Source organism: Crassostrea angulata, chromosome 6 (assembly GCF_025612915.1).
Source record: "Crassostrea angulata isolate pt1a10 chromosome 6, ASM2561291v2, whole genome shotgun sequence".
Taxonomy (NCBI): Eukaryota; Metazoa; Mollusca; class Bivalvia; order Ostreida; family Ostreidae; genus Magallana; species Magallana angulata.
The window spans coordinates 40474737-40501056 of NC_069116.1; the positions used below are offsets into that span (position 1 = coordinate 40474737).

The 26320-nt window shown below is 34.1% G+C and overlaps 1 protein-coding gene and 1 long non-coding RNA gene across 10 annotated transcripts in view; one reads left to right on the forward strand and one right to left on the reverse strand.

The window, feature by feature from the left end:
- The window catches only part of LOC128190257 (unconventional myosin-XVIIIa-like), a 49123-nt gene that overhangs the window by 20448 nt on the left and 2355 nt on the right, over positions 1-26320 (reverse strand). For 2 of the 9 annotated variants that reach the window (XM_052862235.1, XM_052862243.1), the window contains exons 2-13: positions 6695-6892; positions 6167-6343; positions 5671-5881; positions 5165-5307; positions 4504-4665; positions 3914-4200; positions 3360-3377; positions 2724-2843; positions 2219-2411; positions 1890-1976; positions 1648-1725; positions 375-519 (exon numbers count right to left, since the gene is read on the reverse strand). In XM_052862235.1, the coding sequence (XP_052718195.1) occupies positions 375-519; positions 1648-1725; positions 1890-1976; positions 2219-2411; positions 2724-2843; positions 3360-3377; positions 3914-4200; positions 4504-4665; positions 5165-5307; positions 5671-5881; positions 6167-6343; positions 6695-6892 (1819 nt within the window). Of the gene's footprint in view, positions 1-374; positions 520-1647; positions 1726-1889; positions 1977-2218; positions 2412-2723; positions 2844-3359; positions 3378-3913; positions 4201-4503; positions 4666-5164; positions 5308-5670; positions 5882-6166; positions 6344-6694; positions 6893-8539; positions 8685-12940; positions 16068-17667; positions 17683-18846; positions 19643-26320 lie in introns of those variants that run through there. The other 7 variants (XM_052862240.1, XM_052862241.1, XM_052862238.1 and 4 more) reach the window with 7 other exon arrangements.
- LOC128190259 (uncharacterized) lies at positions 8900-18689 on the forward strand. The gene is made up of 3 exons (XR_008244344.1): positions 8900-9630; positions 10780-11085; positions 18007-18689. It is a non-coding gene; the product is annotated as an uncharacterized LOC128190259 (long non-coding RNA).

The window sequence follows — 26320 nt, forward strand, 5'->3', positions numbered from 1 at the left end:
AAAGACTATTAGATGATAAATTAAAACAAAATACATACATGTATACTGACTGTTTTGGCTTTATTGTCAGCACCATCACAATCCGGTGAGTCATTGATTCCATGTTAGCTTGAGTAAATTTTTGCTTGCTTGACCTATTGCCTACTTTTCACCCTCCTAGCTAATTTGGTTACTTACTGATCAAAATATGACCTTTAACTTGCTTACATGCCTTTTTTTTGTCAGTCTGCTTGCTTACTGTTGCTTACACTCAGTCTAAATTTTAGCTTGCTTTCTTTGGATTTGTCACTTTCACTGCTTTCTTTTGCTTACTGAAAGTCTACATTATTTTGTAATTTTTTTAATTCTTTGGATCTGTGGGTTTGCAATCTTACTTTTGACTTTCTGTTCTCCGTGATGAGTGAAGAGCCTGTCCATGAAGCTGTCCTCGGTAGCCCCTGGAAATATGGCTTCCTCATCCAGAATCCACAACAACCCCTTCTTATCACTCTCCTTTATTTCCTGGGAAGATGTCCTGACCTAAAAGTGAACAGATGAAAATTTTGAAATTGTTTTAATTGATCATAACGATATTCTTTTTCTATAATAAGATGAGCAAATGATTTTGTTACATCTTCATTCATCATTTGACAAGATTTTTCAACAGAGGAAATCTAAATATTTAAGTGCTTGCTTATAAGGAACAAAGGGTTTTCTGTGATATGATAATTGTGTGGGGAAATATGGGAACAACATTTTTTTTATGCCTATGCCTTGTAATGAAATAGAAGTTTGTCAAAATATTTTCTTCCAAAACATTATAACTTTTAACTTTTACAATAGAAGATAGTAAATCAGTACACTGTTTTAATAATTTAGCAAAAAGAAAACTTATAAGTTAACTCTAAAGAAATTTAAATCAAACAATTTTGACAGCTCAATCCACAATTTTACAAACAGAGATGGTAAAAGGTTCAGTGTTGATTGTTTCGCAGTTACTAAAAAAAGGTCAAAAAGAAAATGACAAACACAAAGGGAAAATAAAGGTTAAAGTTAGAATACAAACCAATTCATGATGTTGCTAATTTATGAAATAAAAATAATACAGTCTTTATCAAAATTAATGCTTTTAAAAGGTGATGCATAGCAAATTATTCGAAGCAGGTTTTGGACAAATCCTTCTTATTTAAAAAGAAAACTTAATAAAGTAATTCTTAAACTAGAATAAATACACTGCAAAACTTATCAAATGAAATTCTTTGCAGTTGTCAACATTTGATGTTAAAATTTATTTTGAAGGCAATAACACAAAAAAACTTCTGACCTCATTACAAACCAGTGCAAAAGCTTTGTGGTTTTTTTTCTATGATCACAATGTTATTTACAGTAGCTATATACCCATCTGATTTATATAAAAATAAATTTTAAAAAGTGCCTGCAATTATAAGGTTATCCACGCCCATCTATCGTTAAAAGTGAATTTCATTTCAGTTTTCTACAGTGCAATGAGGTGACACAGGTTCCTCCACCAATCTTTTGTGGAACAAAATTGACAAAAGTGATGTCCAACCCATCACAAATTTACACACAGAGAACGCGCACACCACCCAACACAGTGTCAGAGTGAAAAAGGACACCAAAAAAATCTTGAGCTATGGACAAAAATACCTCATCAGATGCATGATGGGAATGACCATGATTTGAATGATGGGAATCAATCCCATGATGCCTGTTGCCAATAGGTTGCTGTTTGAATTAGAATGAATTAAATGCTTGTCCATACACAATCTGAATGCAGGATTTTTTTGAGAGAGAAAAAAAATCTGGCCAAAGGAGTTTAAAAGCATTTATATTGTTATCATATCATAATATCAGATATTATAATGATCATTAACAAAATTTGTATTTACCAGGAGTTGCTGGGCTGGCTTATCAATGAGGGAGACCATTGCTGCTGGACTACTGGTGACAAACTCAAAGTCACAATCAACATTCTCCTGAAATATCAAACAAAAAGTATATTAAACTATTAATAAAGACAGATTATCACACATAAAAGCCATACTTAGGATATAAAAATGGAAGACCTAATTTCCAGATATTTAAGAGTCATCCAACATTGCTGAGGATCAGACATCATTAACATATAACTTTGCTGGTCTACATCCGAATTCTTGGAGTAATATCAGCTGAGCAGCCTGTGTAGAGAGCTTAATAAGTACCAGTCTCTCTCCATTACCTGACTGTATCTGTCCTGTTGGAGGGTGAAGGTCAGATCGTGATACAACATCTGAATCTTCTCCTGGGCGTAGTTGTAACAGAGGTCCTCAAACGTGGCCCCCGAGTTACGTCCGCACGTCGCGGGGTTCTGGAACCCAGGCAGGTCTACCACAGTCAAGGAAGTGGAAGTACGAATATTTGAAGACATGGATCTGAAAATTAAAAAAAAAAATCATTTATTTTTAAAATAACTACAACTTTTTTCTCTCAACTAAATGTATTTAAATCTTTACCATAACCTCTTCATCGTGATTCCATTTGCTACAGATTCTTTCCCTTTCTCTATTGAACAAATTCTATTATCATAGAAAATTTATTCCTTTTTTCTAAATACCTACTGGTATATTATTAACTACTTCAATTATTTCCCTTTTGCTCATTTTTTTTTAATTTTTGAGAGAAAGAGAGAGAGAGAGAGAGAGAGAGAATGAGCCTTTTGACATTAAGTATGTTGACACACAAACCTGTTTATTAGAGACACTATGGCATTGAACACAGCAGAGTACAGACCAATAACAAAACCCTCCAGGGCCTCCATAGCATTAGTGTTAAAGTCACCTTGACCCTTGTCAGCTGGGCTTCCCCTGCAAGATTCATAAAATATCATTAAAACTTTATCAATATACGATGGAGTTTATACTGTTCATAAATTTTTAATCGTTTTATATTAAAAATTGTTTACAAAGGCAAACAAACTCTTCGTTTCACTTCCATATCTGATACATATACCGTACATGTATATAGTTGGGGATATGATATACGTCTGTGCATTACATTATAAACATTTGTGAGATTACAAAAGGTATATATGTATATATGATGTTGTACATGTATAATGATTGTAGTTTTTTTTTACATTCCTTTTTCAAAAAGATTACACATACCTTTGCTTTAATGTAATAAAATAACATGAAGTGTAGTAAAATCTTTGTACATTGTATAAATACAGGAAGATAAACAATCCACAGAGAACTGCATGTCTCTCAATTAGCAAAATGTGAGCTAGAGCAGCATCTCTGCCAATAGTAAGGCTTTGGGGGAGGTAAGCTTGGTTAGGGCAGCATTGTGAACTCAGTATCAACATAATAACTCATACATACCCTATAGGTCTATTGATCCTGCATGCGCAATAACGAGATATACCAAAATCATTACAACAAGAAATAGGAGAAGTCAGGTATCCAAATAGAGGTACTGATGCTCATTATTTAACATTTATATCAGTTTAAGTTTCAACTACAGTAAACCATAACTACAGCAAACACACTTAAAATGAATTAATACAAAACAAGTGACATTCCCCTTATCTTAATATGTATAATAAATTTCTCTAAATATAATGAATTTTGTTTATTATGATTCAAAATTGCATGTCCCCTGGTGCTTCACTATATTCATGTTTTACTGTAGCTTTAAACATTAAAAGGTCGTACCTTTATAAATTGATTTATCACAACACAGTTTCCAACAACATTACTGAACAAAAAGCTTTAAACAGCAATAGGTCATGCTGATTCTTCTAGTTTATTTACAACAGCACAGTTTTCAAAATCTAATACTTTTATTGAGGCACTCATACTTGGAGTACTCCAAATTTACAACAACACATTTTTTCAACAAACTTTACAATATATATATGAGTAGCTCCTCTTACCTCATCGAGGTGCTCCTACTGAGGGTTGAGGATCCCCCTGAGGCAAAGATCTGCCTGGCCAGCTCCTCCTGTGTGATTCCGATCAGCTGTGAGGCCTTCAGGGCCGCGGCGGGCCGGGCAAACTGTGGCTTGTTGTTCTGTCCCTTCACTGCGCCCGCTACACCCAAGTGGTAGATGGCAGCCAAGATGTAGCAGATCGACCTCCGCTCCTCATCCGACATCCCAATCACCTCCATGGCGTTGAAAATCTTGCTCCATGAAGCGGCAGCTCTTTGACGATCTTCATTCTTGAAGAAAAAGAATAGTGGTTTTAATGTTACTTATTCACTTGAATTGGCACACACACAGCAGATAATCTTTTACAATCTTCCTATTCAACTTTCCAGTTGATCGTGATCATTTAAGCCACAAAATATTGTTTTTAAACAACTCATCCAAATTCTATGCCTGCAAGACTTGTTTTAATGGATACATTTATTACAGCAAATAATATTGTATAACAGGGATGGGAAGCAAGTGCAATTTTGTCATAAATGTTAGATTCCAAAAGGTTTGATTCATATAATACATGTAATTGTAAGATGGGGTACCCTTTGCAGAGGTGTCATGAAGAGGTTGGGATCTCCCAGGGCATTGAGCTGGAGTTCGTTCCGGAGACTGGAGTCCAGTCCGGCCAACATCTGGTAGAAGACGTGGAAGCTGGGTTCACCTTCTGGGCGCCTCACCACCCTTGTCTTCTCAAACAGCATCACCTGTCATCACAAACAAGTCAAGGTTTTATAAAGTATCATTTTAATTTTTTTCTCTTAAAAACAAGCTCTATCATTTCAGAATGCTGGTAATACATGAAAAGTACAACTGAATGAAGTAACATGATCTAGGAAGGATTGTGTCAAAATAGAAAGATTTTCAGATTTGGCAATGTCAAGATTAATGGAATAAATACATGTATACAGTAGTCTGAATGGACAATGAACAAAATTGCATTGACAACTGTCTAGGCAGTGCTCTCTATATTTTTTTTTACATGGCATTGTATATATTGTTAAAATGATTCAGAATTAATATGAGAAGAATAATCAATCTTAAAGTTAAAAAGAAACAAAAAAATATCTTTTTGAAGGATCTGAATTGTTGAAAACACTTCTAATGTAATATAAGTTGCCAACAAGAAAGCTTTTGAATCTGTGGTCCTATTAGTTATGTATTATGTAATGCTTGAAGACATTCTATTAATCACTGTTTGTTCACCTGGATGGAAGCAGAGACAATCTGGCCCGAGTGATCAAAATCCAGAGTTGTGAGTTGTCCGTATCTACTGGCATTGGTATTCAGAATGGATCTACTGTTTCCAAAGGCATCCATCAATGTCGAGATTGCATTAAGTTTATCTCCTAAACAACGAAATTTTTTATAATTCATTACCTTATTTTGAATAAGTTTAGAACAAAGGTATGTTTATTGTGGAAGCAATTACTCATTTTTTGGGGGGGGAAGAATAACAAAATTATAACAACCTTCATCACTTGTACACAAATCTTATCTTGAAACATCAAAATAATAACAATTATTCATAAAACTTTTCCTAAAATGGACATTTAGTATCAGTAATAAGACAAATTAAAAATAAAATCCATTGTTGTGGACTTGAGAACATAAGGAAGAAATAGATACAAAATGAGCTGCAAGTTCATCACACTATAATACAAAATGTACTTATGTCAGTGACCACAGCCCTGTGAGTTGTTTCCCCTTACCTGTCAGGACGTTATTGACACTGCCTGCCGCTAGGGTCAGGTAGGACAGGATGTGTTTGGCACAGACCGACTTGCCACTGCCACTTCGGCCCATCATGATGAGGGACTGATCCCTGCGACTGTTCAGCATGTCTCTGTAGGCAATCTGCCCACTGGCGTAGATGTGGGGCGGCATGTCCTCCTGCTTACATCCCTTGAACACATGGATCACCTGTTCAGGAAAAAATATTGCATGATTATTACATGCATTACTGCTTAATCAAGGAAGTTGTAATATATACTGCTATAATTCATCTCTGATAGGAGTAAACTTAAAGGTAGTTTTAGTTAATATTCTAGTTTATATTATAAGCACATAAACAGTTCTAATTGCATAAAAATCCAATTTAAGGCCTTATTTTTTTAGAACTAGGATTTGTTAACAAATCATGCTTGATATAGTAACAGAATTCTTACTGGTCAAAAAAGAAGACCCCTCACTCAGTATCCCACCTACCTTCTCAGAGTATATAGACATCTGGTGCATGGGATTGACCACCACCATGTTGGATCCTGCATAGGTGTGGATGAGATTGGCGCCGAATCTCTGTCTCAAGGTGTGCAGGGTGCTCGACTCGTTCAGGAATCTCAGCGAGGCCAGATCCTCCGCTCTGTCAAACTGTGGTGGATTAGCCTAACAAATGGAAAATATGAAACATATAAATCCCCAATATTGAAGCTTGGTATATAAATTGTACGAATGCTATTATAATCAAACTTATGAACCTGAGCTCTCTAGTATAGACTAATTTTTTCTAAAGTTTGTAATTTAATTATTATTTTTTCACTTGAAATGTATTTTTATTCTAGCATATTTTCCACAGTCTGATATCAAATTTCTAACACTGCAAAGTAAATATTAGAATCAAGGATTAAACCTAGTTTTCAGTCATTGGTACAAGTAATGATAATTCAGCTACCTTGACTGCAGCCTTATGACTTATAATTAAACAATCATTGAATCAGAACCATTATATTAAAATACCTTTTCCACATCATCTTCATCCACCTCCAGTACATCTCCACCATGGTCCAACTTGATCCGGACTCGTCCCTCGGGGAGGGGGGCCATTCCGTTCCCCTTGACGATGCTGGCCGAGGCAAACCCCCCTTTGTGAACCAGCCATACTTTTTCTGCCTCTAGCCATGCCTTCTCTGACTGTACCTCTGTTTCTGAGCGAGCCTAAAATATATCCAATACATGTACGTTTATGCCAAACCTACTGAATCCAAATCATACAAAGAAATAAATATGTTTTTAAATACATAATTAAATATATACCAGTAAACATCTCAATAAGAATTTAAAACAAATGCACACACATCATGTGAAAATTTGCATTCATGAGCACAGCTAAAATCATAAATTGTTACTCTTGAGAGTGTACTAAAAAGCTTTCTGAATTCATTGGGAAAAAAAATAACCAGATTTAAACTTTGTTAGTTTAGAAGTGACCATTCAATTTATAATGACAAAAATGAGTATAATCCACATTTAATGCTGCTTGAGCCAGATTTTTTCGACCTGTCCCAAACACCTGTGTATTTGACGGACCATTCAGTTTTATATCTCTAAATGCCCCACTCTTTAAACAGGCCATGTTTACATGGTCTACAAGCATTATGTGTCAATCAACATCACCAAAAATCCTCAGCTTTTCGTTATTTAGTCCAGAAATAGTGTGATAAAAATGCTGTGTAAATGTCTATCTGCTGTAAGCTTTTCAGCTTGATCTTATAAAAAAAAAAGCATGTAATTTATGATGTTAGAAAAAGGCTATTTGACATTCAGCTTTGAAGCATTAAGCATGGATATACAAGAGGGAAGAAGGAAAATAATACTAAATGCACCGCCTTAAAATCTAATAAATGAAGATTGACCCCTACAAAAGATTTATTTCTCTATAGTATCCTTAAATGCTGGTGTATTCAATTGGGAAACGATAGCGGTCCTTAAGGATTAATGCACTCGATTTAACTTCTTATCAATAAAATGTCAACTTGGATCTTGCCAAGTAGCTGAAGTAGGTGCAAAAAATTGATTTATGAACAGCAAATGATCACCAAGTTTGAACACTGGAAAACAAATTGGCAGTCTGCCCCTAAAGCACAGAAGCACAGAAGTCAGCAATACAGAAAAAGACCCTCCTTTATATACAGTCCTATATCATTACATATATACTCATTCATAAGAAACCTCAACCAAAAAATAAAACACTGTACACTGTAAGGGCTGTGGTGTCAATATGACAGCAAGGTAGTGATCCATGGCCACTGCTATAGGTGCAGTGATGACAAATGCCAACAAATAGGAATGTAAAACTCTGTCATATATACACCAGTCTCACCGCAAAGTCGTAATGCAATATCGTAAGACCGAGAAACTATCTGGATTTTTTTTACGTAGTAAAGATATCAGACATGCCATTTATTGTTCACTTAGTTTACATTTTTCCTAGTCTTGGTCTGCAATGCAAAATATAGCTCTTTTCCCCTGGAGGTGAAGCTCAAAGCACTTATAAACCATGTCTACCAATGTTCATAGGGTAAAGATATTAGATATGCATTTTTTCATAGTTCAGCATTTGATATATGACCTTTACCCCTCAAGGATTTCAACATAAATGAAGGCTTAAAATACCCTGAAGTCTTTAAATCAACATTCTTTCAAGTCAAACCAAGAGAAAGATCTCAAGGACATACATAAACAATAGGCCATGTTCAGAACTTCAGACTGTAACTGACAATTTAGAAAAAGAGACTTTAAGTCAAGACTATTTGAAAAGGGAAGATTAAAATTTCGCCTCACAGGAACACCACAATTACTTACCTTTACAGTGACTTTACTTGTTGGGGACTTCCGTTTCAAGGGATGATGTTGATGATGATGATGCATGTCTTAATTTAATTTTCCACAATATATTTCATATGATAGAATATTGCATCCAAAATTCATTTAAAACTTAAATCCATTTATCCTATAGTACAAGCCTTAATTATCCACTCAATGGAACGAATATACACATTACATGCAAAACATGTACAATGTACATGTAAGGATTCACTTCACTCTAAGCTTATAGAAATACTTCCTCACAGCAAGTGATATAATGCTTGTAAATCAGTGTACTATGATAATATGACAATCGGATCATACGCAGAAGCTAGATGGTGATTGAACATTTATCAGAATAAATCATCACAGAGTTCATAGTTCCATTCTGAAATATAGTCCCCATTCTTTTTAAAATCCATTCAACACTCATTAAAAATCATTTAGCAAGTCAAATCCTGCTTCACCACTACAAAAGAATATAGATAATAAAGAAGTTCACTCCTCTGTCTGTATTCAACACCATACATTTACAACGGTATTATAACCACAATGGACTTCCAACAAAAAGAATGTCTTCTCAGCAGTATAAGATCATTAATTTCCTCAATTTTCAAATCTCGCAAAAAGGAGAAAGAATGCACGAGGACAACAGAAAAATTACTAAATATCCTGTCTGAACACATTTAAAAAAAGAAAAAAATCTTTACGTCAAAAACATATATCACAATCCCCGAGGAGGCACACGTCTAATTTTTTTGGCACATGTCAAAGGGTTTCAGTCAACACTCCAAAGGCCAAAAAAAAAAAAAATGTTCAAGTCTCTTCAATGACAAGATTAAATGAACACAGCCCATTAATTATGCCGGGGTGTATAATGTCACCAAGACACACATTTACAAATAGACAGCATTGCTGGTCGGTAAATATCCACTACTACTACGCGGACTCTAGCGTTACAGTACTACAGCCACACCACAGCTTGGCTGACATGCCGGTTACAGATAGAGACCCCCGAGCACATACGCTGTCTGACGAAGCAATGGTCACTTGATTTTGCCACCTACATTGTGTGCGTGTGCTCAAAGGTAAGAAGTCTACAGTATCAATATTGTACAAAGGGCTGCAGTATTTACAAGTGACCTGCAGTGGATTATTGAAAAGTAAACTTATCTTTTTTTTTTTTTAAAGGGATTGATTTAAAGTCTTCGTTGTTTACCTTACAGAGCTTAAGAAAAACTTTTCAATTTCACTCAAGATTAAAAATCAAAACCACTATCTTAATCTTTCGGTCAGGCTTGTGTAGGGAAAAATGATATCAAAAGGAAGTATGACGGTATATTTTCTGAAAGTAAACAAAACAATTCTAACAACTGACTCAAATTAAAATGAGTATCAGAAACACATGGATTTTCTGTTTGAAGTTAAACACCCTGTTTTCACAGTTAAGTATTTTATTTACATTATATCTATATATGAAGTGTTTTATCAGGAATCCATAGTTATGAATTAATTTGAATATTTCATTTTGAATACTTTAAATCAAGCATTTAAATTAAACCGTAGGTATACAAAATTTTAAAAGGAATGAAACAGTTGCTTTTAATAATATCAATTTTTGCAGATAATAGTGTAAATATATTGATACAATGCTCAAAGGAATTTTAAATTAATAAAAACATGTTACTGAAAATCTTATTTATATCAGCTATCTTATACTTTATAATTTAGCTGTGTATTACAGAAATAGTTTTAATTCAATTGTTGACATGCAAATTACCATTAAAATCAAATGAATTCATATTTCATAAATCATGAAACATGTTACATGCATTTGAAATCTCTAAGTCCTAAATATTTCCATGATAATTTTCCCTTCCCATCTTTGCTTGCTTAAAATCAAATTCATTGAGAATAAGCAAATCAGACACTTGGTTACTGAAGATGCATATTCCCAACACCTCATGTAATAAAGCATCTCCATGCAGGTAATTTTGTAAGCAAAACAAAAGGGGACAAATTAAGTCAACAGTAGGGAAATATAAATCTAAAGTCCTTTCAAAATTTGATGAATGCAATGAAAACCAATATTGGAACACCTACATGTGTGTATAATCACAGATTACGGTAAATTATCAATCTCTCTCTCATCCCCAAAACTCCATATTAGCTACCTGCACATCCATCTTTCTCAGCTGACAGTGCCGCACATCACAACATTAAATCTCTTGTTTTAGAGGCCACTCTGACAAACTCTTCTAATGGACAAAAGGAGTACACCACACAAAGTAACACATAGATCAGCATGTCCAAAATAAAGTGGACCACCATTTATCACCTCCTTACACAGGAGAGGCAGGTGCTAGTCCTGTCGAACAACCTTAATAAGATAACCAGTTTTTGTGGCGTTATAAAGGACTGGGGATTGTTCATCATTACTTCAGTCAAGAGGATTCCTATTATAGAAGAACCATTGCATTTATGTTGTGCTTTCCTGAACTTTGCACAATTGTAAATATGGATTACATTTTTCATTTCTTGGGGTAAGTTAATCATAATGTTAAAATACACTCAAACTTCGTTATCTCAAACAAGATGGGACTGTTTAAAAGCTTAAAGATATCCGAGTATTTGAGATATTACTTTAAAAATAAGTGGTCTGGACTTACAAATCACTTCAACATATCCATTGTATCCGAGATATCAGTATTTGAGATATTGAAGTTCAACTGTATAGAATATTTTTTATTACTTTTGTAAACATAAAAGCCAAAATTACACTTTTAAAGCTTACTTTACAATGAAACACTGAGTCTTTCCAAGCATGTTTACAACTGTGCTAAAAAAAAAATTGGTAAAAATCCATGGACTCTTTCTGAAAAATAGATCCAAACAAAGTTTGTTCAAGTTAATCAGAAAAACTGCTGAACAGATTTTCACATATACTTATTCAGAATAAACATTTAGAGAACTTATGTTTGATTTGGTATAAAGCCTCCAACATTTGCCCAATTACCAAAATCAATATTTTTTGAGGGGGTGTCAGTAGGTTAGAATTTAACATATGCAGTTCAGTGTATATATTAAAAATGAACTCTCATATCCTAATAGTAGCTTCAGTTTAATGTCTTATTTGCAGGTTAAATTTAAAACCAATGCAACTTCTCTTGACGTAAGCCCACCCCCCCCCCCCCTTCATTTTACTTTTACCATTCCTAAAAATTAACAAAACTTATGAAAAAAACATATCAAAAAAATTAAATAAAAAAAAAAAGCTTAAATAAATGTAAACGAATTGAAATGCTTCCCTTTTAGTTTTTTTAAATGGTATCTGATAAGCAGATGTATTATGCCATCCTGCCCTACCCCATCCCTCCTCACCCCACTGCTACCAAATTGATGTGGGTGGGCTACAACTAAACATGAAGTATCAGTACTACTGACCCACTTTCTCTTCCAATACACAAAGTTCACTGCTCATGACTTTTAAATTCATCATTCTTAAAAATTTTATTCAAACTCTCCAATTTATGCAAATATATTCACCTAAGTTCATAGAGACTTTTTATGATGTTATTTACCATACATCTCCTCAATTCACAATTCACGTCAGCAATGAGTGATTGACAGGGGACAGTAATTTATTGAATAACAAAATATTTGTTGGTTCAAATGAAATTTGTTATATTTCAATAACTGAAAAACACAACAACAACAAAATTTTTAAAAAAATTTAAAATTTAAGAATTTTTCAAAAAATTATATTTGAAAAAATAGTTGATAAATATTGTTTGACATGATTTAGAAATACCGTTAATAGTCATCTGCAATATTGGAGTTATATTGTAAATCAAGGAATAAAACATTCCAGCTGTTCGTCACCATGTATTAAATTGGTGATAACATCAAATTTATCCAAAATGTTGCAACAGATAAAAACCAGGTTTTTTGAGTGCACTTCTTATTACCCAGTTAGCCATACAGACAGATCTCCCCTTCAATCATTCAACAATCGGGATACCCATTGATAAGCAATGAGAAAAACCATGTCAAGGTCTAGCGGCAAAATACACAGGGACTTCTGAGACATCCCAACCCTTGTAACACTGTTTGCTCTCTATGTATCAACAGTGAAATAGGATTGAAACTTGATACTGAAAGCCATCATGTAAACTTTACCAGGTATTCAGACATTTAAGGTCATTCAAGTCCTTTTTTTTTAAATTCAAATAAAGCTGGAAAATGAAATGAGAAATTCACATGCACCAGATAAAGACTGAAGGTAGAGTATAAACTAGAACTACTGCAAAGGAATAATTCTTCTACATAATTCTTGACAGCAATCAAAACAGTTCTTTAATCAAATATTATAGCCTCTAATTGTCTCCAAAAACATACCTCTGGAATGGCAAAATTTTCATCAACTTTGTACATTTGAATGATCTTATCCAAATCCAAGGAACTGGTTGCTGCATTCAAAATAGGAGCATAAGATGTATAATCTCCAGAAGGCACTCTCCTTTTACTTGTTCTACTTCCAGGGATGGAAGGAGACTTAAGATCTCTTCCACTTCCAACACCCGATCCACTCTCCAGTGGAAGATTGAGACTCCACCTCTTGTTAGGTGGATCTGAGCGTCTTTTTCCACCTCTCCTTTTCACCACAACCTCCCCACCCTCTGGACTATCCTGCATGGAACTCATATTTTCCACCTTTGGATGTCTTAGTTTCACTGAATTTTCTACCTCTGGAACTTTCCCATTGGAATTCAAGCCTGCAAGATTGTCATTAAAAGAGACAGTTCTATGCATTCTCTTCTCAACTTCCTCCTGAGTTGCTCTGAAGTCCTCTTTTGAAATTGATCTTTGCATAAGCTGCCTTTGGTGAAGTTCACCACTGGTGCTTCTCTTCATTTGGTTGGGCTCAACAGATGCAGTTTGAGACAGTTTCTGTTTTGATCCTTTATCAGACTTCAAATCAAACGTCACACTCACACTTCTCTTCATTTCTGGATTTCCTGTATCCATAGCTCCGCTGCCACTTTTCTTTAGGCTGGATGAAATGGTGCCTCGACTTAAGTTATCCCATTTGGATTTTCCACCATTTCCTGGAGATATGGCTGGAAAATCCATTTGTACATTTTTGAGGTCATCTCCATGTCCATTAGATTTGTTCTGCAAGGGCAGTCCTTTAGGAGGCTCCGATTTCCTTCTATTTCCCCCTCCCCCTGAGGTAGGTGTTTTTGGCCTTTCGGAATGAGTTTTGCTTTTGGCAGCATCTCCCTTAACCCCTGATCTTCTTCGTTGTGAATTTGAGCTCATATTGCTTCCAGGAAATTTTCTTAAGAAAATTCAAAATTCAACAAAAAAATATCACAATCCAAGTAAAATCAAACCACAAAAAATTGTCTCCTGCAAGACTTAGTTTAAAATATTCTATGATTGTAATTCCACACCGATCAATGGTTGAACTCCGATTTCAAAAGGATGTTCTTTACCGTACCATGACACCTTTACATTTGAACATACCTTTTGTTCCACTAGATATGTAAATGATAAGAAATCCCGTATGAATTATGCCACATCAAACCATAACGCATCCGTGAAAATTCATTTGTCACACTTTTACTTTAAAAAAAAAAAAAATGTAGAAGCTCCAGAGATGTTTATGGTTGTTGATGGTTTCCCACTCCAGTGCCCTATTAATATCTCCGGCACACTGTGGCCTCACAATTTATCTGTACCAGAAGCCCCGATTTGAAGAAGCGCCAGATTTTAATCCCCGGAAAGGTAAAATGGTAGGTAAGAAGCACCTGAGTGTCAATAATTATCCCGAATCTTGTAACAGGACGGGGCTTTGTTTAGAATCATCACATACTATAAGGTCTTTGTTCAAGTTTACCCCTACTTATGATAAAAGGATCTTTAAATTATGTGGCTAATGCATTCCTCTTCTTACTATGAAAGGTAATAGGCATCTTCCTTCTGTGTGTCTTATAACAACCTGGGATTTGATGCAGTTCAACTTTTCCTAGCTCCTTCTGAAGGTCAACAGAAAAAAAATTCTACTGCTCTTAAAATAGCTGCTTGAAAATTTGGAAAATGGGACACATGTCTTGATTAATTAACATATGTCTTAATTAGTCAGTCTTCCCACAATTGGGACACAAAAATGTGAACACATACAAAACTATGTGCCTAAAAAGTCAGTTTAAAACAAAAATATGAAACTCTGATATAATATAACTTTTTCACTCCACTCTGCAGTATGTAAATAAAAGCAGTCCAGGAACTTTTCAAACTTAAACAAAATGAAACACGGCTAAGTTTCTGATTTTTGTTAATATGTATTCATTAGCACGAACACTTATTTCTCCAATTACACAAGGTTGAGGACTCGCAGGTGTAGTTTTTCCAAAATCAAGTCGGTTATCTGTCAAATCACTCGTGCTAAAACTCTCCTCCGAGTCAAAACGACATGCACGTCTACTTTCCAATCAGCACACAACTAGATAAAACATCTGCCAATTTGAGTATCCATTTCATTATAGATTAGGTCCAAGTATGGTCAAATAAAAATTTTCCAATTTAAACCATCGCCTGTCCAAAAAGGTTCCAGAGAAATAAGCTTGGAAATGGTCGAACAGCTCGTTCTGTAACACAGGTTGGCTATGTTTACATCTCCACACTAAACTTGGACGAAACGGAGGAAGCAAAAGAATATTTTTCACGCTTTTATCTTTTCAATGCAGAGTTTGTAAAAGTTTGTTGAATAGGTATGGGGCTATTATCTTCCCAATACTATGAAGTATGAATGGTGGATAAAATCTTAAACTGTCAATCGCCTATATGTTCAGGGGATACATTTAAAGGTGTGTGTGCCAATGATCACTGATCCATACTTCTTGTGTATTCTCCTGAGCCTCGGCCAAAGCACCTGCTTTCCCTTTTCTCCATTAAGTCCACTCAAAAGGAACTCTAGCTAGTCTCCTTTCAGATTTGTCCAATGGGTTCAATGAAATAACAGAATATAGGTCCAAAGGATTTGCTAATGGGTCAAATCTTCTTCAAACTGGTCCACAATGTTAACAGATGCAATGCTTGGTAACTCTAATCCCATACAAGTACTACCTGTCAGTGACCATGTCACCCACAATAACTTTTTATCTCGAAATTTTCCTTTTTCATCCTTTGATGTCCACCAACTTCACAAAAAATCTTACCTCTTTTCCACTCTGAAAGTAATTAATGACACAGGTACGGCGGATATGCAGTTAAAACCCAACCTGGAAGTGAGACAGACTATCACCTTAATAGATAATTTGGTCTCCTCCAAAAAAAAAGTTTTTTTCTTCAGAAGGACTTCCACCTTTTGAATCAATAAAACCCTATTTGCACAAAATATCAATGTCTGTCGGCATCTTGCTGTCCCTAAATCACCAGAGCTATCTATATGTAAACACCACTGAAGGGTCTTCCGTACAAAATTCCTTCTTGTATCTCAGGTGTTTCTGCAAAGTGTCTTGGAACACAACAAAATCTGCCTTAGCTCACTCCTAAACAATACTATCTGATGCTTCAATTGAACCTTGCAACAATACGTTGAAACAAAATAGGTCTCAAAATGACAATTGAGTAATTAAAAAACATCCTGTGATTGCAATCAAAAACATCCGAAAAACTAAATATGCTGGGTCATTACGAATGAGATTGCATCCATCTATTGTGGCATTCTTTCTTGCAATATCTTTTTTTCTTGAATAAACCCGCTGTCTTGGTCACTGGTGGCCACACAATATTCCCCCTGTGGGTCAAATAGAACAGCAAAAGCTTTTTGTAAATGGCTCAACATGTAGTATTCTACATCGAATAGACCATTAGCTATGAAGCATGACAGGGCATACAATGGGTTCCAAACACTTATATAATGTTCACAGTGTGTAAGCTAGGTCTTGCAGCAGTGTCAGCCAGTTTTCAACAAGAAGATGTCTCAATTATTCATTTTTATCTATACATGTACAGCAAAATTTCCTTTTGATTGCTTTCAAGAGTTATCTATCTTTACATAATTGTAGACATTGGGATAGTTTTTGGCTATGATCCTTTTTTTATATCTTTCACACTGTAAAACAGCGGTAAATTAAATAAACTTTGTGTGAAAACTTAGCTTTACCCCTTTTATTTATGCATTAGAAATAACAGCAGGCATTAAAATCCGAAAAATATTTTCTAAAACATTAAATAATTAACACCAAGCCTCAACCTAAAAATTGGAACCTGATGTAAAGCAAATGACTATTAACTGTTAAAACTGGCAAAACTCTGGCAATTTGCATTTCTAGATCTATTGCAAATACATGGTCTTTTATCAGACTAATCAAGAGACGTGTTTACTAAATCTATGTACAAACAGATTGTTGCCCGCTCTGACGATTACATCACAAGACAAACACGGGCTGACGTGGGTCCAGGGACATATTTCAACTGCCCAGGAACCAACATATTAAACCATGTTTAAAATTAAAACATTGGGTGCACTTTTAGGGAAAGTAATTGTGTAGAAAACAGTAAATAGATGTGTAATTCTTGTGTAAAATTTTCCAAATATTTAATTATGACTCACTTGTCTAAAGACTGATGAATTTTATGGTTCATATTTTTTTGTCAACTAAAAATTAGAAATAATCCTTCACCACAAAATATTTCAGAGCTGAAAAGTCCCACATCCAGGCAACTTGATATCAACACATTGTAACCTCTGAAAACTGTTATGTTATTAAAAATAAATGTTAAATAACATCCTATATTAGAAGTGTAACAGTTTTAAAAACAATGTAACATCTAAAGAAACAGTTCATTATCAGCATTTTTAACATAAAACTTTTAACAACCAGAGAGAGAGAGAGAGAGAGAGAGAGAGAGAGAGAGAGAGAGAGAGAGAGAGAGAGAGAGAGAGAGAGAGAGCAAGAGCAAGAGAGAGTGAGAGAGAGAGAGAGAGAGAGAGAGAGAGAGAGAGAGAGAGAGAGAGAGAGAGAGAGTGTTTCACTATAAACTCAAATTCTACTAAAAATTCTAATTCACTTCCAAACAAAACAAGGTCATATGGCATCTACCAAACCCCTTACCTCCGAGAGATATACCTTGAACGAAGAAAATTCAATACATGTACTAAATATGTCAAAGAACATTTGTAACATCATTTTTGTTTTTTAAAAAGCAGCCAGGTTATTGCAAGCAATGCAATAGCAAGATTCGCCACAAATTGTTATAGTTATAATTCACATATAAATGTTATAATAAATTCATGCATGTTTTTATTATATACGTGTTGAGTAAATTTTTACATTCTTATTTCATCCCTTAAAGTCTTATAATTTATAAGTTTATAATTATAAATATATACAATCATGTTAATGATTTAAATGCTTTTGATTTTTATACTCAATAATTCTTTACATTTATAGTTTTAGCAATGATGGGGCCCCAGGACTATAAAGAAAATGAGTTCATAAAAAATTCTCAAAAAAAAAGAGCAAGTCATGTCCTTATCACTATAAAAAAAGACCTCAGAGATGAAAATCATTCAATACACCAGACTAGGAGTCTAAAACGTGGTTCCCTTAAGCCAACTCCGCTATCAAGCTATAAAGAAGAGCAAATAAAGGGGTGGGTATAATGTGTATTCCTTTCATATATCTCCATGTAAGAATTATTATCTCAAATGAACATATTTGATGATAAAAAATTTGAAGAGATACAATTTGCCAAATCTTAGTTTCAAATTAACGGCTCTAAATTTTATCAGCTTTCTTGCATGTTTAATGCCATTAAACGTAACTGGATCTGTTTCCATTCACTCAATGGAAAGGAAAGAAGTGTGAAATTACAAGTAGTTGAAATATTTAGAAGTCAGAAGGATATGAATTGAATGACTTGAATTTACCCAGGTACACATGGCTAATACATATAGTGAATGTTTCTCTACTTTTCAAAATATTTGACCAATGGCTATATTACATTAAAATTCATATCCATAAACGAAGCATCACTTATTTTCCCTATTTTAAGTAGTTAATGCTCTCAAACACTTTGTGTAAAATATGTATAAGCAGGGAAAAGTTACCAGTATCTATTCAAACCTTATTCTTGGCACTTTCTTTTTGCAACCCCTTACCCACCCCTACCCATCCCCCCCCCCCCCCAAAAAAAAGAGGAATAATAAATTCTCCCAACATACCTTTATACATACGAGGTACGTACATGTATTTACTGTGTGATGATACGCAAAATAAAAATTTATTTACCTTCCTTAGTCGCTTTACATGATTCAGATTTGCGGGGTGAGCCTTCAGTCTGGGGCCGTGTTTCGTGACAATTGCACTCATATTTCCAAGATATTTCCAAGAATTAAAAACTATAATATATCACTTCTTTTCAAAGTATAATAAAATTCCAAGCTGCCTCTCCTTGCAATGGAGAAGACAGACTTATAAGGTATTTTTAATTCACATCACTAGTATTCTCCAACAGCTATCTCAGAATAATTATATATTCTCAAATTTTCTGAGCAAGATAGGGAGGTACTCATTTCACAATAAATATCACTCATCGTGGACATCAAAACCCTCTCTTTCACAGTAGGAAAATAAATAACTGAAATTCAATTGCTATTCAACAAAGCTTTTCACAATACATTTAATATATACACCATTCCACTGGCTATACATACTAACTTGAACAGAAATGAAGTCCTGTTAGATTAACAAGTACTTGTACATGCTCCAATTAAGACATCACTTTGGAACAGAGATTCTATCTATACATTCAGTGAAAATTCTCCAGCCAGATAAATCTGAGATAAAAACTGGAACAACAGTAAACTTTACAGGCTCTGTACAATGTATTGTACAACATCCAATAATCCATTCTACGTCCTACACACAATAAATTTCTTCCTCTGACTCCTAACAATACAGGTATTGAATCCTGTTAAAATTTTAAGTCCCACAGTGTCAACACACATTCCCGTTTTGAAGAGAGGGAGAGAAAGAAATGCAGCAGATACAATTGCAAGAAAAATCCTGTCATCGAGATCTCTCTGCTGGCCTTCGAAAGTTTACCGATTTGTAAAAATGACTGGGGCCAAGTCAATGAGAAAACACTTTTAAAGTCCTTTTTGCCTCCTGGCAAATGTTGGTAATCGGATCTTCATCCAGTGAATAGCTGATTTAAATGATACATAATTATCTGACAAAACATTCTTATTAACCTTTTTATATGATCAAAATATATCATTACCCTTAACAAGAGGGAGGAAAGATATACCTTACTAGCTTAACACATAGATTTTGGAGTGTAAAAGTGTCTTAAAAAACAAACTTTCAACCTTTCTTTTGCAGTTGCCGAGACTAAATCTCAATGGAAAATATAACGGTACAACAGAATAGAGGCAACAATTATGATAGGAATAATTAGCTTAAAGTAAATAATTTTAAATCCTTACACAGTTGAATAAATCAATAATTAAACATTACGAATCAATGAGAAATGGAATGGAAGTTTTTATTCCATTTGTGTCTTCTTATTTAAATGTCACACCTCCGGTGTTGAGCATAGGTTTTTTTTGAGGGGGTATAAACTCAACAAACACATTTACAGAAGATGACGAAAGACTGCTTCTTCAACGTTTTATAAACTTAGAGGTGGCTTGAACATTAATGTATTGATAGCCATGACAGAATTCTTTCTTGTAACTAAATCCAGGTGTAAGGCTCATTTAATTTTATGAATATACATGGTCTATCCCAATATACAAACAAGCTTCAGGCACATTTTTCAAATTCAATGAAGTGATTCAGAGTACAAGAAAGACAACTCTAAATTCCTTCATAAGACTTTTAAGAGTAATTTCCCTTTACATGTATGACAATATGTTTTTACTGAAAAAAAGGCTAAATCTAAATCTTCACATATAACTTTATTGTCATTATATTCATAAGCATAAGCAATCATTTTGAAATATCTTTCTTTCTTTTTTAAATTGAGCTTTGGAGAGGAGTTCATTGATTCAAGTGGCTATATATACCAAATGAAACAGCCCAGCAGAAAATCATTTTAGTGTCAAATATTTTCAAAAAACGCTGAGTAAATTTTGTGAATTTTCTGATTTAAAGTATGCTATACAATTGTTTTATATATCTTGATTAAAATCTATATATAAAGAACCTTTAGGTGATTTACAACCCAAGAATCTTAATCAGAATGATCATTGATACAATTAATAGTCAAAGGGAAGTAACTGCTGAAGAGGCAGTCCAATGGAAATTTTACACACCAAATGAAAATTTTATGCATCACTAAAGCAAAGAATTAACTCCAAATCAATTTACTTGAAAGAACAATAATAAAACTATTAAAACAGAAACTACCTGATGTTTTGTATAGATATGAAACAATATTTTAAAACTAACATATTTCACTCCTTTGAGAAAATATACAATACTAGCCTGGTGATTCACTTGACCCTATTCTGCTGAATTTAGCTGTTGACCTTGTCTTTTTTTTTAATGATATGTTCAAATTCATTGCGTTCCTGTAAAACAAATTAGTGCTGGGATGTTATTCCTGTAATTATATATATATATATATATATATATTTTCATGTGAAAGTCAATTAAAAAAGAAACAAAATGTTTGCCTGGTAAAGCACAGATAGTACTGTACACAAATGTCAGTACAGGAAAATCATAATCATGGCCTAATTTAGAAAATGCAAGCTATGTATAACCATAAAATAAGTCCAAGCTTTCCTTTCGTATCATCTAGTATACACGGAACATCTGACACCTTTAATCATTTCCCCATAAAACGGTTAAACCACAAGGAGAGAACATGCAGAACAGATGTAGAGCTCTGAGTTTCCTTGATATATACCAATTAATACTTTTGTCATGTCCCTCATCCCTAAGTCCTACTCTCCTTCCTTATTTTCAAACATGAAAAGTGCCTCTAACTTTTACATACATGTGTAAACAAGGCAGGAGTTTCACCATAGATAATATCCACACCAACAAGAGCACTTTTTCTATTGTACTGAATATGTCTGAATATCAAGTTTCCACAATTAGTCTAAAATCTGATAAGTCTTAAATTCACTAGAGTGTTAAAAATCCTTTATGATTTTATTCAAGTGGAAAACTATTATTTTCTACCCATTATTCATGAATTTGAGCTAAATAGGTATTATGTATAACTAAAAATGAACACCTTTGCCCAGAATTTGCTAAAAATGTGTACTCTGGCATTCAAAATATTTTCAGATAATGATTTCTTATTTGGATATTGACAATACACTGCATTGGTGGTGAATTTGCTAGGACATTAAAATTACAAGTCAAACAGCAATTTATTAAACTACATGTATTAACAACTTCTTGTACAGGTACTTTACTTTCCAAAGAACACACAATCTTTTTTTTGGGGGGGGGGGGGGGGGTTGGGGGTTGGAGGGGGAGATGGGAGGTTCACAAAATTCATTAACAGTCTTGTTTTTTAAAGAGAGCCGGAAATCTGCATATCTACAACTCGTAGACAAATTATCAGCAAGCTTACAAATCAGGCGTATAAAACCAGAACCCCTTGCTAGCTCTAATCTTTTTTAAACAATCAGACCATACCTAAAAAAAACCAAAAACCAAGCAAGAATAAAAGAAAAAAAGAACCATTTCTTTACCGGTACAGACAAAAAAGTATTTACAGATTCGGATAATACTTCAGTCTTTAAACTCGGCCAAACATTTCAAATATTTACGATTGTTTGCGTTTGGTAACTTAAATGTGTAATCCTGTTACAACTGGGTTCAACCTTTTACACCCCCAATAATACTGCGAAGAAACAAACATTGCCACAAATAACTTCATTAATCTTTGCGGGTTTATTTCTTTGACGGATTGCTTGTTTATGTCATTAAGAGGATTTGAAAAAATGTTGACTTTGCCCTTTTCATTGTTCATTGATCGGTAGATACATGTATACTGGTATATATGTAACCACAATTTCTAATGCATTTAGGGTTTTGCATTTACCATATAAAACATGGGTATGTGGAACAAAACTACTGATATGCACTGCTTACCAGTACATGAATCATATATCTGAATAGTTACTACAGTAGACGAAAAGTACAGTGGTAGTAGCTGGCTTTAAACATATAAGAAGGTATAAACCTACACTAGAAGTGTATAATGTACAGTATGTGCATCAAGATGACTGACTGTTGTTTAATCACTATTACATCAAGAGCCGTTCACTCTGTTTATTTGACCCCATCATTAGTACATGTACTGTGATCTGTGCTGGTACCGACCAAGGGCTTCAAATTATTTAGTACTTCCACATGATCCACAACTTTCAACACTTGTAGATATGACAATAGCCAACAGTTGCTGGGAACTGCTACTTGGCTCTGTCATCAGTTTCTAACCAAAGCAACCCTCCACCCTTCCCTATACATGCGTAATGGTTATAAAAAACAGTAGTTTATTAATAAATGAAATTAGAATTATATATCCGACAAGCATAATGTTTATAATTTAAGGTAGTTCAAAATGTGATGAGTAAGGGTGCTGGAACCAGGAGGTGTATGAAATTTCGGTTACAGACCTATTTCCTTTTGCATTAAAACTTTCAGACTACAATACAAGGAGTTCAGAATATTAAGTGCAATTCACTTTCAAATTGCCCCATTCTGACAGTCCACTGACAGATTCTTTCCCTAGCTGCCAATGTTCCTGCATAGTTAATGCATGTACTGATTTGCAAGAAATGCTCGGTTCTCACAGGCCAAAAATAAATGGCATAATAAATTCCAATGCTTATCTAAAACGGTGGTTCAACTTCCCTCAAAGAAAAAAACTATAAAGCCCAGCAGTGCAAATTCTAAATTTAGAACTCAAGGAGAGATAAAAACCTTGATAAATTGATAAGCACAAGCATTTAAGATATTTTTCTCTGTAGTACAATATCTGTAGTGTAAGCCATTGTGAGTGACAAAAATTCACAAGGAATATGAACATTTATAATACAATATACATAAGGCTGCACGCCTCATACTGTTCAAGTTTCACAATCACTCCACAATGCTTCAAGAAATGCACTCTGAAAAAAAGTCCATATCTATAACATTTATAAATCACTTTTTTCATACAAGCAATTATTTGAATATTTTGGATGAGCTGTTGGGGTTTTATTATGTTCAAAACAAGAAACATGTCTTTATGCCATATCATTTCCATATATCCTACCTGGTTCTATTTCTGTTAATTATTGTTATTTTGAACTCCATGGGACAGAGAAAAGAATTATTAAAGATATCCAAGGATTTGTGATAAGAGGTTCAAATACATTAAGTATCAGTGGCTGGGACCTCATTTCAACATATTAATGGTTATTGGCATGTGAGATAATGATGTTCAAGTTTTAGTCAACTGTTTAGGAAAAGTCAGAAACCCTGTAGTACCGGCCGGTACTTAAACACAACTGCTATCTCTTCTGTCTCTGGACAACATCATGACCACACAACAAAACAGATAGGAGTTCATCTCTTTTTCTTCATATCAATCAACACTGTTTTGTTCAAACACTACCTGTTATCTGTATAGAGGGGAAACTCTTGTCAGAAAATGCTGTCCAGCCAATGGTTTGAAAAGGTCATGAATGTGTGGATTTGTGGAATGCTGAATATGTAACAACACTAAACATTGTTGGTATTCAAACTTCCAAGAAATTAATGAAAAGTGAGTAAAATCAGTTCCCAGTGAAAAGTGTGAGAATTAAGGCCATATATATGTATTAATTTACATACTACAAATTAAAGCTATATGTACTTAAGGAGAGGACTTTGTAAGCTGATTCAGAACTTTGTGTCCAATCCTCTTGACTTTTTGTCATTAAATTCATGTTCACTTTTACCATGTTTACAATGGAGATATTCTAGTGGCATGTACTGCACAGAGTGGTCTAAAAAAGATGACATTTTCATGAGTAAAATGCATGCTAAAAAATGTATTTAGATGAATCTTAGTTAGAGTATGTATATGCATAATGACTGTGTCTGACAAATCACCTCACACCTAATTAATTAATTCATCTTACTGCTAATACAGTATTCTGTGTACTGGTATAATAGTGCAATGACTGACAGTGTTTTTCTACCGACTGAAGTTCATGGGTTGCTAAACATATGCTAAAGGAGGCACAAGTTCTGGCATCATAAATATCCCTTAATTCATTTGAGTAAAATAGCTCTTTATGATAATCCAATACTAATATTCTGTTCTTATCTGCATGTTAATGATGTCATCTGCACCTGCAACTTAAAAGTCTGATAGGCCCAAACCAATAATTAAATGTGGAATGCTCTTTTTTTACAGCATATTGATTAGTTGAATACTGCATTGCACAATGTGACAATATTTACTCAATATGCATGATGCTTCCATGAAGTCTTTTATTAAATAGGAATAATTCCCATTGTGTTTAATCAGCAACATATTGTTGATGACAGAAATTTTTTCCTAGTGCATGGTTTCCAGAACTGCCTCAGGTAACATTAGGCATTCCCAACCCAAGTCTCTATTTGAAACAAATGTCTGCAAAATAGTTCTACAAATCAATTTTTTATCAAACACCACACATGAATGTCAATACGGCTTAAGCTAATGCAGATTGAGGTAGACTGCAGACGAATATATAAAAACATCTAACAAAATATCTATTTTTCATGATATGATAGTTTACTTATTATGTCAATAAAATTAGCCTAATAATTTCATTCATGGCCATTTGCCATTCATAATCCATATTTCATAATGTAACCATAATGAGATTATAGAACCTTATAGTTACAGAATTTGTTAGTAATGGTATAGTTTTAACTTTTTAATGAGAATATATTCTGATAATTAAATATTCAGCGGTGCATTCAACTGAAGTAACAGAATTAATTCTAATGTTATAAAGATCAAGGTTTTCTATCATCAATACAACACTTATACTTTTAACTGTTATTTTTTTAACAGTTGTATTAGTATATACTGATAAAGTAAAAATACATGATGAAAAATAAACATCATCTATAAAATAATCAATTCAGCACTTTAATAGTTGACAGCATTAATGTCCAAGATAAAACAGCTGATATAAAATTGAAGCTTTTTTAATGAGGGATCCAATACCTTTACTGATACAAATAAAATGTTTGAAAACTTTGTCAACGCAAACTGCACTGGTAGAATGTACCAAGGACAGAGGGATATCTATGTCTATAGAGCTCTGCAGCTTGCTCACTGAGATGACCAATGTACAAATACAAGCCCCCTAGCCATAACTACCCCTATACATGCGGTCCTCATGGCTAACCACAATAAACTGTTACTTTCCTATCAATGTCAAATATAAACAGCAAGCCATTCTTTGATCTCAAGTGGGTGACACAAATGGCCTAACAATTGAAAACAAGGGTACATTCTATTCTATTGGGCATACCATGTAACTGATACGATCTCAGGTTAAGGTGATTCAGAGCAACAAGACTAGGAAGCATCCTGACAGAATAAATACTTATTTTTGTATGTATTACAGCTCTTAACTGTTGGATAAGGTATACATGTACATATGTATTTGTATCAGTCATACTGTCAGATACAGTAGTTTTTTCTCAAGCAAAAACAATTTTTGGGGGTGGAAGATTTCTAGTGCTAAAAAAAATTCTCAAAGGT